The 14066-nt window shown below is 44.8% G+C and overlaps 1 protein-coding gene across 1 annotated transcript in view; it reads left to right on the top strand.

Annotated features, from left to right (window-relative positions):
• Nucleotides 1-14066, top strand: part of SLC12A8 (solute carrier family 12 member 8) — a 46615-nt gene that overhangs the window by 20172 nt on the left and 12377 nt on the right. Inside the window, exons 5-8 of the mRNA XM_066553734.1 lie at nucleotides 2159-2272; nucleotides 9084-9171; nucleotides 10618-10705; nucleotides 13809-13955. Of these exons, the coding sequence (XP_066409831.1) occupies nucleotides 2159-2272; nucleotides 9084-9171; nucleotides 10618-10705; nucleotides 13809-13955 (437 nt within the window). The remainder of the gene's footprint in view (nucleotides 1-2158; nucleotides 2273-9083; nucleotides 9172-10617; nucleotides 10706-13808; nucleotides 13956-14066) is intronic.

Below are 14066 nucleotides of genomic sequence, written 5' to 3'. Positions count from 1 at the left end.
ACAAACCCATGACTGTTGTTTTCTGTGGTGCCAGTGACATCTGCCATGGCTTTGGGCTTTTGTCTCTTCCACTGAGGACTTCCACCTAGGGAAATAAAGTAGGAAAGGGAACAACATGCAAATGAATGGAGCACTAGGGGATCATTTAATTTCTCAAGGTTGATAGGGCTCAGAGGCACACAGGTGCAGGTCAGACATTGGACTCAGGGTCTCATGGTCGGTGTGTGGCCATAATATGGCCAAAATGGTACCACAGAAAATGTAGCCTGGTTGTTAACTGGTCTGCACACTTGGCCTTTTGTATGAGGAAGGAAACAGAAGGCACCCAAAGTGCCTCATTTGAATTATATAGCCCCAAAACACCATTGGAAGACCCCAGTTGGAGATGGTTTGCTTACAAAGCAGGATGCTGTGCCTGGTGAGGTTCTGCAACAGTCTGGTTTTGGTTTGATGTTATTTGGCATTTTTCTTAACTTCCTGGAGGATGGAAAAGGGAAAGTGCAGATTCACTCTGAAGATGAACCCCAGCTGGGAAGAACTCACAGCAGCCTGGCAGAGAGGGTCAGGATTTCAGATGGCCTCCACAAACTGGGCAAGTGGTATGAAAAGGAAAATTTGTGATTAGGGAAAACCTGAATGATAGGAATATGTGAGAGTAAGCCATCAAGAGAGGCTACAGTTCCCTCCACTGGAGATTTTTATGAATCAGTGGGAAAACTTTTATCAAGTGGCATGGATGTATTTGATGCTGCTTCTTCAAAGCTCTGGTTGGAGAAGGTCTGCAGATCTTTGTGGGGTGAGATGGGTATTTTGTTCAGTTTTAAAATGAAAAATTAACATTTCTCTGAGGAGCACATACTTGGTGAAAAATTCCTTGGCCAAGGACCAACATTTCCCTCAAGCAGTTTGGTGGGAGCTCTGCAGACTGGCCATGGGCTGTGCTGTCATGAGCATCAATTCTGGTTGAAGCCACACGGGTCTGGACTTATAGGAACATACAGCCTACACAAATTCCCCCTCTATTTCTCCAGAAACTGCACTTTCTGCAGACATCTGTGAGGTCCAGAGGTCAGTGTGTTGCACTGAGCTTGTTCCCTGTAAATCTCATCTGGGACTTGTTCCTAGCAAAGAGAGCCAGTGCTTTTACAAAGCCTAGCAGCAGGACACTTCTTCTGTCAGTGTGTTTCCATCCATGTTTGGGCAACACAATGAATGCAGATGTAGTAGGAAACTTTTGATTATCTGTAGGGTTTTCTGTGAAAACTTCAAAGCTCTGTGGTTAGTTATATTCTGAGACTTTAAATGGATATGTCTTGTGCTCAGAGGTCTGATTTAATGTTCTGTTTTAATCTATTGTCCAAACATCATTAATGTTGTCTTTGAGGCATGGGACAGCTTTGATGGAGTCTCTTTTTAATTTCTGGCCATCACCCTGTGCGGCCATAAACAACATCCTGCCTGCTAATGAGAAAATTCAAGTTATTGGAGTCACATGTCTTGTGGAAATAGATTGTAGTGGCAGAAGAAAAAAAGGAACCGACTTTGCTCACCTTCCACCCCCAGCTGGCATAAGCATTTGGATTACTGACAGGGAGGAGAAGTTTCCACAGATCAAGATATTCTACAAAAGGCAATGTTGCCTGTTAAAAATGAAATTATTATAGTCACACGCATTAATTCCTTAACCTGCTTTTGTGAGTTATCTTTTCTGTCTATAGGCACCTGAAAACTTTCCTAATTAATGCTTTGCATGCCAGCTGTCAGGCTTAACCCTTCCTAACAAATTGAGGTCTGTGAAAGGATTTGAGCCATCCTTCAAGTGTGCAGTGAGGGAGCAGGATCCTCCATTACACACCCAGCAAACCAGGTGCATGATATGGGTATCCCACCCATCGCTTTCCCCCTCCCTTGTCTTCTGTGAACTTGTTTGCAAAGCAAAACTTGTGTGTGTGACCTTAGAAAGATGGGGCAGGAGTGGCAGCCCTGGTTTCTACCTTCTCCCCACCATATAAGTTGATGTTAGTCCTTTCAGGTGGTGCTTGCAGGCAGCCCCTGCAGGTGCATGTGTTTAGAGGGGGGTGGTGCTGAGAGCATCTGGGGGGCTCCTGCAGCCCTGGTGGCTCCTGGGGCTCTCCTCTCGCCCTCCATGTCTCCACAGAGCGCGGCTTCGTTGGCTACTCCCAAGAGCTGATGTTCAACAACACCCTGCCAGACTACAGCCAGGGGGAGTCCTTCTTCACTGTTTTTGGAGTGTTTTTCCCAGCTGCCACAGGTACAGTTCGGTTTTGTCCTCAGCCTTTTTTCCTCCACAGGAACATCTCGGAGATGAGCAGAAGCAAGGGGAGCTCCTCGGCTATGAGCAGGACTGCACTTGGCTGTAGCAGACCCAAGTGGTCAATTCAAATGTTCAGGCTTCCCTCCAGCATCTCAAATTTTTTGCACTCCTGTCTTGTTCACTTGCTCTTCTGTCTCTGTGGTTAGACACTGCTGGTGAGCTCTGTGGGTTGATGTGGTTCTGTAAATCCTCCCCTGCCAAAGACAAGGCTCAGGCACTGATCTTGGCCAATGCTGTCAGGACAGAAGGTATCAAGCCTGTCTAAAAGAACTGATCATGATTTATCAAATCAGATGAGCCTTATGACTTTATTGCACTGGGAGAGTGGGAAGAGCACAGGAGGACTTTCTCTCCATCCTTACCTTAGCAGGTGGCTGAGCTGGGCTGATGCCATTGCCCATGATGGACCCACCACTCATTGTGTGGTGTCACAGGTTCATCCTTGTACGTCAGCAGAGCTCATCTCATATTTAGGAGCTTAATTAGATACCTTCATATCATCCATTCCCTTAAATACCAGGGAGATGCATGTCCCCTTTCCAGAGCTGACAATCTCCAGTGGGAATGCAGTAGCTATCAGCTGAAGTTACAATACCTTTTGTTGATGCTGGGTGTTTTAAACTATAAAAAGTACTGATTATAAGCAGTTTCCATAGTGATGAATCCTTGGATTACAGAATGAATTTTCAGAGGATCAGCTCTAAGTAACTCACTGGAAGTTGCAGAATTGCTGTGGTACAAGGAGACAAAGTGTTTTGTGAAACAGATGGGACTGGAGGAATGGTTGGGTTGCAGAAGTCACTTTGTCAGGTGCACCTAGTGCAGGACTTCAAATTTTTCTTTGAGATCCTCTCTCCCACATTATCAGTCTGGCTATTACCCCTCTAGATTTCCTCCTGGAAAACTCACCTTCCTGAACTATTGGCACCACAGAGATGTCTTCTGCCCTCTTTTTTGTTGTCATTTTTGATTGGCCTAAGTGAGTACCCAATAGAAAAAAAACTTTCTCATGAGCTCTGTCTGGTGCAGGAAAGCAGGTTGTTTTCTGGTTCCTTGGTTATAGAAGAAGGACCAGAAAACAAAACTGTGCAGAAAATTGCCATGATTAGCCATATTAAATGATTTTTTGTCACTGCTAATGCCTGGCTGCTAGGAAGAATGCCAAAACTAATAGATACAATTTGCTTAAAGCCCTGGCAGCCTGTTGCTCTGTTCAGTTAGCAGTAGTAACGCCGGTAGTAATGTCAAACATTCTCTGAAAATACAGTTTGGGATAATGTATAATTACTTTGGTTGTTAGCACAGCTTTTTCATGTGTTCTTTTTAATTGCTTGGTTATTTACAGGATTTAAATTATTCCTTCAGAGTAGCAGTGCCAGTGGTACCATATAACATCACTATCACTCCTGTCACTGCTGTTTGGAGCACTGTGGAGCTCAGGAGCCTCAAAAAATGCAGGTCTGTGTTTGGTGCTCTGCATGGAAGAGGTTATGGTCTGATTAAGAAATTTCTAGGATGGGAGTCAAGACTTCTCTGCTGCCAGTGCTGCTGCTTCAGGGCAGGCAGTGTGATGCAGAGGGTGAGCCAAAGTGGCACAGAGGAATGACATGGACAGGCTAGCACTGCTCCCAGGCTGTCCCCTCCAGCCTGTGGCCCTCCCCACCACCCACCTCAGTGGCACCCACCTCTGCTGGAACCCCCACAGTGACCACTGGAAGCAAAATCCTTTGCCTTAAGATACAACAGAAATTTGGGGAGAGTTTCAGCAAAACAATATGCTGTTTAGTTTTGAGGGGTTACATTGAGCCAGTTTGAAACAGTTCTTTGATCCACAGCAATGTTCTGTTTATCTTTAATTAGAAAATGTTGTGTTTACTATTTTTAATTTGTAGCATATGCTAGCTTACAATTTAAGATGCTATTTTGATAACAAAGTTTTAAAAAAAGAATATTTCGGAAATTGTGAAACATTGTTTGGGCCTTTTGAGATGAAATGTTCCTCTTTGAAGTGAAACTATTTTGATCTCTTCAGGATAGGCTTCTTCCTCTGTCTCTGAGATGGCTATCTAAATTCAACCAGTTTGAGTTTGGTCTCTGGGATACACTGAGAAGGGGCTGTAAGTTGCCCATTTCCACCAGACACAGCAGTGAAAGAGAAATGTGAAATGCAGGCTGGTAGCTGTAATAGCAAAGAGGCGCAGCCACTTCAGGAAGGGGGAGCAGGACCTGTGGGGAGACCCTTGCCAGACCAAACAGGCAGGAGGAGCAGCTGGGGATATGCTTCAACTGATGGGCCAAGGATGGTCATCCCAGCCTTTTGCAGACCAGTAGCATCATGCTGCCTCCTAGGAGCATCCTCCTTGGGATGCTCCAGGTCAGGTTGTTTTCTCTGTTCCTCTGTGTTTTACTGGTATGACTCCAGCAGTGAGAGTGAAGTTACCCCAGTGTTAGGGTTGAGCACTGGTAAGCAGAGGCTGGTCTGTTTGCTACCTGTGCAATAGCTGTTTAAACCATTTCAGCTGGATGTTCAGTGCAGCTGGCCGAATTCCCCAAAGTTTGTCATTTAATCATAGGGAAGTAGCCAAGGGATCCGAAACAGACATCTAGAGCTGGCCTAAATGGGAGAGCATGGGCACAGAAGACTGGGATTTGCTGGCTTCAGTCAAAAGACTGAAATATAGCTGTGGAAGATGTGAACATGCCCCTGTAGAGGTGCTGTGCATTAACCAGCTGTTCTTCTGCATGTTTGTAAATACCTTCTCAGTGCACACATTTTGCTGCTGTGCTGTGATAGGTGAACACTTGGACTCCCACCCAGCCAGGGATTTTCAACAGGGAAGGAGTCTCAGAGGCAGCCTGCCCACAGCCAGCTCCCAGCAGCAGCCATGAAGCCATCAGTGCATTTTAGAATTAAGATAAATGCTGTTTCTGTTGTGCAAAAAATGTTTTTCTACTAAATCCCCAAGGTTTTCTGTCTAATGAAAGAAGTGTGTTGTCTTGTGATAGAAGAAAGTAAGATGTCATTTGAAGCAGTGTTAGTGGAAAATATCACTGCACAGAAACCAGTTCTGAAATAAACCATATCTGGCACTTGCAAAATGACAGCAAATAGATTTAGACGTTTTGGGCTAAGTTATCAGATGATGTAAACTGGCACAACTCCATTGAAGTCTATGGCAAGGTGCCAGCTTACATCAGTGGAGAAGTTGGCCCTTTAAAAAAATTAGCTACAAGCCTTATCTAAGATTTTCCATTCTTCACCTCCTGGGTGAAGGAAAAAAATCACCTTTTATATTTTATAGTATGTTCACTGAGAAGCGCACTGAGCGTTTGCAGAGTGATCATATCTGCAGCTATAAACCATGGCTGGTGGGGCTGGTGGCTGTGCCTGACACACAGTGTAGGTGGTCCCCTCATGCACACATCCACCCCCTGGATGATGCCCAGGACCAGATTACACTGGGAATAGCAGCAACGTACAGACTGTCTCAGCCATAATTTCCTGGCTGGGTTGACTGTGTTTTCATGCTTCTTTGTCCAGAAGCTTTGTCACTATCTGCTGCTCTCTAAGATAATAGCCAGTGTGGAAAATCCAGCCTGCTATCTCATTGAAACAGAGAGGTGGATCATTTTCTCCATGGAGAATCGGCAGATATGATTGCTTGAGTTCAGAAGGGATTGGCCATTTCCCTAGGGATAGGCCTGTGTCTGAAGGAAGGTACATCCCAATTTCTTCCTACCTTGACTGCTAGGAAGGACACGCAGAAGGAATCTGCAATGAGTGTTGCGATAGTTCAGTGTCTGCACTGCCTGCCATACGTGTTCTTAACTTGAAAGAAAAAAGAGCATTTTCAGAGGAAAAACTGATTTGTTCAGGAAAACTTGTTAACTCAAAGGGTTTAAAAGGCTGCTGGTAGTGGAGAGGTGGCTCTGGCATTGTCCATACATCTGTACTACCAGACTGTCCACACCTTTGCACTGGTCATGTCAGAGTCATAACTGCAGCACAGAGGAGATGGATTTGGCCTGAGTAGCTGAGAATATCTGAGTTTCTTCCCTCTTTGGTGGCCTTGACCTTTGGTTGTGGAACCCATGAAACTCTGGTGACCTCCTGGGAGCCCTGACAGAAGCCAGTGGTGTGCAGTGGCCTGGGTGTGACCCCTGGTCACTGCTGGGCAGGAGGTCAATCACCAGCCTCAAAATCCTCTTTATGTGGGCCCTGGGAAGTCATCTCCTGGCTCCTCCCAAGCGTGTGTGGGTCTGTGGGAGGGACGCAGGGAGGCAGCCCAGGCTGTGCAGTCATCGCTGTGCCGATGACTCACGTCTTCAGCTTTTTTATGTTCAGTCCAGAAAATGCCATTTTGGTGTTTCCCCAGTGCTTTGCTGAGGCAGGAGTTTGGATGAGGAAGAGGTGACTCAAGCTGGAAGATTTAAAGGTGGTGCCAGATGTTTGAGAAACTTGGCCAAGAAGCACATGAGATTAACAGCTGTCCTTCTGACAATAGTTTACTCCCTTTGGAATAAAAAATTCAGAGAATTCTGTTTTCTGCTTTGTCTCTGAATTGCAAAGTAGCATGTCATCAAAGAGTGCTTCACAGAGAATTTATTTAGGATATTTGTGACCGTTTCCATTGACTTTTGCCTTCCTAACTTTTCTTACCTCTAGCTAAGCCTGTTGTGTAACTGTTTGAAAGGAGCAGGGCTTGAATATTGCACGGAATCTTTATCTAGAGAAAACCAGAGCAGCTGACAGGCTTTTAGCTGTGCTGTTCAGAAGCATATCCACAAAATAGTCTTCCAGGAGAAAATTAAGAACTTGATTTGTAATGCTTTCAGTATGGTGTCAAGGATTCAAATCTGGTCTGAATTTGGAGGAAAAGCTCTTCCAGGAGCTGAGGAATGCCAGGATTCTGTGGGGACCAGGGAACAGTTGTCAGGGCTCTGGCTCCATGGTGGAGATGACAGGAAAAGATGGCTGGTCAGTGGACTGATCAGGGGGAAAAAAAAGAGATGATCAAGGAAAAAGCATTAATAATAAATAAATAATAAGCCCTGGGTGTGTTTGGCAGCAGGAGAGTGCCTTGTGCTCATTTGTATGCTGTCCTCACGGCACAGCAGTGAGGAGGGGAGGTGTTACAATTCCCTTTGGGCAGATGTGGAGATGGGGCTATGAAGATGCACAGGAGTGCCTGGGACAGAGCAGAGCAGAGTTTGTGTTCCATGATTAGCAACCCAGCCATTGCTGACAGCCCATCAAAGGCCAGGGTCTGTAGGGAATGGGGAGGCCATCCATTGGCTGATTTGGGTTTGTCCCCTTTACCCTGAGATTGGTCCCACAGCTCTTGTCTATCCTTCATCTTGGGGAAAAACCCCTCCAAGCAGCAATCAGTGTTTGAGTTTAAAATGCAATGGGCTGTTGCTGATTTGGAGCTGTAGTCACTCAGATTTGCAGCTGCAGAGACTGACTTTGTCATTCTTATGCCCTCTGAACATGAGGAATGGCTGCTGGCCTTGGCAGCCACGGTGGACTGGCGTGTGGTCAGTCCCTGCTGCAGGGGCTGCCAGATGCTGTGAGTGCCATGGTGCTGGCATCCTCCTTGCCATTGTTCTGGGGTGATCTCACCCTGGCCCCAGGGACCATGCCATCAGCACTGCTGGCTGGCTCCTGGCCCACGTGTCCTTATGGAGACATTGGTCTGACATCCCAGGGGGGAACAGTGATGGGCACAAGTTAGCATCCTAAAGTATTTGGTCCTGCCTTCGAATTGTCCAAATTTTCATCAGGATTCTAAATCATAGATTTTTATTTATTTATTTTTATTTATAGCACATACCCGAAGTCTTCTAAGAAAACTTTTGGGATAATGTGACAAGGGAATCTCTGTTTTCTTGACAAGTCTGGTATGACTCCTCCTTCAGCTATGGACAAAGCCCCTTAACCAATCTACCTTGGCTTTCTGGTCTTAATGTAGAGACTCTAATCCTCTGATTCATCTTGTTTTCCTCTCTTGCTCTTTAGATGGTAATTTTTTAGGCTAAGGACTGTCCCTGATTGTATAATACCCTGTACTCTGGCCTAAAATAACAGTTCAGTATTTTATTCTTAGTCCTAGCATGTGTTTTCTACGTGACACTGGGACAATCACTTGCCCTCTCAGTGTTTCTGTTTTCCTATCTGCAAGGCAGAGATAATGCCTACTTCCAAAGCAGATCCCTTGGCTGGAAGGTGCCACCTACGTGCCGAGAGCCCTGTCATTCCCTCTGCTAATGTGATCATCATTTAATGGGGACAGGACATTCTGTTTTGTAGCAGTGGCTGTCCCCTGTGAATGCAGGGACCTGTAATGGATCTGGACTGGGGGTTGTACCACTGCTGCATGTGCTGCCCTGATGAACAGTGGCATTTCTCTTTTCAACAGCTGGGCAGCATTGTCTCCTGTTAGGTTTGTATGAAGATAAGATGGGTTTTGTTCACATACTGCTTCCCCCTCAGCACTGTTCAAACCAGACAGAGGCTTCTTTGACATGTTAGTGGTGACTTGCTTCTGTTAAAGTCACGAACATTTTTTTACCAAGCAATTGATGGGAGCCAATATTTGTCTGTGTGGCAGTGCAATGAAGTGATATAGCTACTGTTGTGAAACAATCAATGAACTGATTGATTAAATTATATTACATATTGCAATGTGTATTATATATACTATAACTTAGATTGACTCTAAATTGCACTTGTGTCTGCAAAATACAGGTGTGATGGCTGGGTTCAATATGAGTGGAGATCTCCAGAAGCCTTCTTCCAACATCCCTCTGGGGTCTCTGGCTGCTATCGGCACCTCGTAAGTCATTGATTGGGGAATATTTGCTCTGGAGACTGCCCTGAGTGTGACCAATCCATTTCATATTCCCATCAGCCTTTTATTACTCAGCCATCTGGAAAATTAAAGTGTGGCTCTCATTCAAATTGTCATCCATTACCACCACATACTCTGGGTGGGCTGGAGATGTTTGTTAGTGAGCATGTACTCGGTCCTTCCCCTGCAGGGTGGGATCTGTGCTGTGCTGGGTGCTTGTGCTGCTGCAGCCTGGCTGCCCTCGAGTGAATGCAGAATTCTCCAAGGGTTGGTGGGGCATGATTTTGTCATTCACTGCTGTAGATTTCAAGGGGGGGGGGGGGGAAGGAGGTTTATTGCTCCCCCTCTTGTGTTCTTTTTCTATATAAATAGAAAAGAAGTATCAAAATTTTGTATTTTTTATTACTGGGCAAATGAGGGCAAGAGAGGTGAGATGACCTACCCACCTGCAAGACAGGGGAAGCAGAGGCCCTGCATCACCAAGGCATGCTCTTCCCAAGGAAATACTGCTTTCCATGAGAACTTTTCACTGCTGTTTATTAAAAAAAAGCCCCGTAGGTTTTCCTGCCTGCTTTTATTGCCATCTAAATTGACTTTGAAATTATTTCTTTTAATTGTGTACCAATGTTCAGTCAGGAAGGAAGATTCTTCACAATCTGGAGGCATTCCTGCTGGAATTGGTGCTTGTTTTAAGAGGGGGGATTCCACAGGACACAGTAGTATCACATGAGTCCATCTATCCAAGGCTGTGGTCATTCCCTTCTCTGCTGTCTGGGCTTTACAGACAAAATTATCCCCCAGCCTGAGTATGGAGAGGCCAGAACTCCAGAGGGGATCTGTCTGAGGCTGCAGAGCAGGCTGGCTGTGCTGTTAATGTTGCTGCCAGGTGGGGGGACCTGTGTACCTGCAGAGCCACAGAATCACAGAACAGTTTGGGCTGGAAGGGACCTTTAAAGGCCATCCAGACCCAACCCCTGCAATGAGCAGGCACTTCTTCAACTGGATCAGATTGCTCCATCAAGGTCCATCCTGACCTTGAATGTTTCCAAAGACGGGGCATCCACCACCTCTTGGGGCAGTCTATTGCCATGTTTTACCACCCTTATTGTAGAAAATTCATTTTCTACAGCTAGTCTGAATTGACCCTCTTTTAGTACATACCATTACCCCCTGGCATTTTGCTCCAGGCCCTACTAAAAAGTCTGTCCCTAGGACTGGGGTATTTTCTCCCTGCACACCTAAGGAGTGGGGGTAGCCTCCCCTCAGGGTTGGTGTCAAATTCATCCCTGAAGCAAAATTATTCAGGAACCATGCAGAGTGACTGAAGACCCAACTTGTGGGCATTTGACCATCTCCTGGCTCTCCTAGGGGCAGAATTCTCTATGTTCTTGTCTTGCTGTGAAGAAATTGGTTTATTTTTGTTGTTTGCAGGTGGTTTCTGTACATGGTCTTCGTTTTCTTGCTGGGAGCCATTTGTACCCGGCAGTCTCTCCGCTATGACTTCATGATAGCAGAGAAGGTAACTTGAGGTTTTTATAATGGTGCTTTCAGGTTGCCATCTGCTTTACTGAATGCCTGAGCTTTTCAAAAGCCTAAGGAATGTGGCTACACATCCCTCATTAAAATTTCCCTGTTGCAAATCCCAGTGTACAATTGGTTTGAATAGCCTTGCATTCACCAGCATATCCCGTAATGCCAAACCTTGGCATTGTCACCCAGCAATAGCTTTAAGAGCTAAGGTATGGTAATGTGGTCTAATGATAAATGCTGTATTTTATTCCATGTATCCTTTCTCGTTGGTGAAAGCTTAGACCAAATTGAAATCTCTGAAGAACCCCCCTGCTTATCTTGACTAAGCCAAGCGAAGCTCACATTTCCATATCTAGCGGGCTGTAATTGCAGGGTGAGCAATTGGATTATTAAGCTCAAGATATTCCACACAGAGTATTTACATGAGGGGGGTGTGCAGTGTAACACACAATGAGCCTTACCACTGCAGGCCTCTAAGAAGAGAGCAAGAGATTTTGGTGTGTGCCATTGTCTTTCTTTGGATGGGATGTGGAAAGGCTAATTTTCTGTTATTGGGTATTGTCCAAAATCACGGGTTCACTGTATTTGACACTTTTTTTGTGATTCATTTGAAGTTGAGAATTTTACATTGTTTGATCTGTAACATGGTTTTAGTCTAAAATATCAGTTTGAAACTCTGGTTTTGTTTCTTAGCTCTAAACTTCTTCCAGCTCTAAACTTCTTCCACCCCCCCAGATAAACGCCCAATTATTGGTAGGGCTCTGCCACTACCTGCTGAGGTAAAAAAATCCACCTGTTTCAGGGAAAAAAAGAATGAACTTGCCTTCTCTAAGGCAACCTCTTTATATGTCAATGACTTAATGGGCAAAAAGTGCAGTATCCAAAAGAATCAGCTTTAAATGAATCTGCTGAAGAGAAAGAGATTGTTAAAGCTGTGCTTTAACTTCAGAACCCTCAGTGGGAAAATGAAAAATCTCCTAGTAATGATTGAGAAGATATTTAATACTGTCAAATACAAAAAATAAACAAGCAAACACCCCCCTCCAAAAAAGTAAATTCAATTTTCTTTCCCCTAATACAGAACAAACAAATGGTGCAATATTCATGTTTCTTTGAGTTATTACAAGATGCTTTAGATTTTAATGACTTTGGAGAGAGGAAGGGGGGAGAGATCATTACTTCTCCAAACTCTCCCTTTCTATCACAGGTGAACGAATGCTTGGCTGCTTTTCTCTGTTGCAATATTTGTTTGGCTTTTTAAACACAAAAATGAGATTCAGTAATTTCACTTCTAATGAGCTCCAACTGCCAATTCCTTGCAATGTATTCACACTCTCTATGTTCAAAACTCTTAGCAAAACCTTTCATCAGCCTCAGTGAAAGGGACTCTTCCCCTCTAACCCTGATTTGAATGTCAAGTAGCACATTTAAATGCAAGCATTTTTGGCAGCTAAAATAATATATGATGTCTGGCACAAGTGTTTGTTTCTTCCGAGTATTTCTCGGAGCAGGGTAGGATTAGAGGAGAGGGAAGGGAGGATTCCCCACTGAGTGTCTGTCTGCTGGGCTAATGAGAGCTGCTATCTGCTCATCTTTGCCTCAGGTTCCTTCTGTCCCACAAGATACAATTCACAAGGCCAAGTGGATTTTCATGGGGAAATGTTGTGGTAGGAAGTTTGAACAGTTCTGGATCATGATGTTAATTTCACTTGCCTTCCCCAAGAGAAAGGTTTTTATGGCTTTTTACCCAATCTCCTTTTTGCTGCCTGCAGATTTCGTAGACAAAAAACCAAAGTCAGATGTAGCTTGAATCATCTTTAGCCATGTAAATTTTTGTAATTCCTCCTAAAAAAGCATGTGCCACCTGACTTCAATGGGGGCAGAAGCTGGGAGGACTTGTGTTCATTTAGACCCTCTTTTCCATGGAAGGAGGGGTGGGAGCAAATGTGGGATGCAGGGGACCTGCATTTGGAGACATCCTCTGTCACAGATATTTGTCTGCACCTCCAGCATTCAGAGGAGTATGGGCATGTTGGATTTGGACCAAAATGTGAGGTTTTTCTCTCTGCCTGGCATTAGTGCTGGAGTTACTCCCATGCCATTCTCCTTGCCTGGCTGCTGGCTGTCAGACCTCTGTGGTCTCGCAGGACTTGGGGGTGTTTCAGGTGACCCTGGACTTTGTTCTCCTTATTTTTTCTGTCCAGATCCTGCAGTGCCAGGAACACTCCCATTTCAAAGCTTTCTTGCACAATGTTTATATTGTGGGGTTTTGTGTATTTGGGTGGGGTTTTTTAGATACACTCTCTGTGCTTGCAGCTCTCGACAGTGGGGACCTGCTTAGGGGGACCCCAGTCCTCACTTCTGTGTGACAGACCAGGAGCTGTCCTTCCTTTCCCTCCACACCTGCAGGAGATGCTCCCAGCTTGAAAGGGTGCTTCAAAAAACAGTTCTAAACCCAGTCATGTTAGCAGTATGACTTTAAATTTTTTCTTTTTAGTGTTTCATGCTGGCCAAAGGAAATTCTTTTCTCATTGAAGACAGGAAAATAAGGTCATTGTATTACATCCTTTGGAGCGTGTTTTTTGAGATGCCATTTACTTAAGTGGCAATTTTGATTTGGTTGTACTGTGGGTTTTCCTTCAGGATTGGTTTTCCCCTCTGAGACACAGGGGTTTGTCTTCCTGTTTTGGATGGTGGGAAGCCTGGGCAGCTTTTCCTGTATGATGTGCTCTGTATATAAGTGATCTTGCCTGAAATAAACTCACTTCCAGTTACTTAAGGGGAATCTAATAGCTGCTGCTTTGCTGCAGTTGCTCCAAGTGACAAAGAATTCCTTGGATATGAGCTTGTAAAATGGTTCTGTCGGTACAGGATGTTCAGTATTAAATTACTTTTATGGGATAATTTTCCTGTATTAATTGCTTGTACTTTATACCACAGACCAATTAAATTGCTGCTCTCCCAGGGCTTGCTCTGTTCATTTAACAACGTTAGAAAATATATGTGATCTGTTAAAATACGTGTATTTAAGATTGCTTAGGTGTCTTTAAGGCATAACATGATGAACTTTGCATTCTCTCTGTTTCCTCCAGGTATCCTTGGTGGGGTTTTTGTTTTTGCTAGGGCTGTACATCTCATCCCTGGCCTCCTGCATGGGAGGGCTGTATGGAGCACCCCGGATCCTGCAGTGCATTGCCCAGGAGAATGTGATCCCCATGCTTGCTTTCCTTGGACGTGGGGTTAGTCATCCTTTCTGCAGGATTGCTGTCAAACCTTCACCTGAGCTTAAGAAGCCAAGATTTCTATGTGTCTGTGGAGTGAGATGGGGGGATGCATGAAATGCGAGGAGG

Source organism: Molothrus aeneus, chromosome 7 (genome assembly GCF_037042795.1).
Source record: "Molothrus aeneus isolate 106 chromosome 7, BPBGC_Maene_1.0, whole genome shotgun sequence".
Lineage (NCBI taxonomy): Eukaryota > Metazoa > Chordata > Aves > Passeriformes > Icteridae > Molothrus > Molothrus aeneus.
Note: the sequence above shows the minus strand (reverse complement) of the source record. Positions and strands in the feature narration are given on the sequence as shown.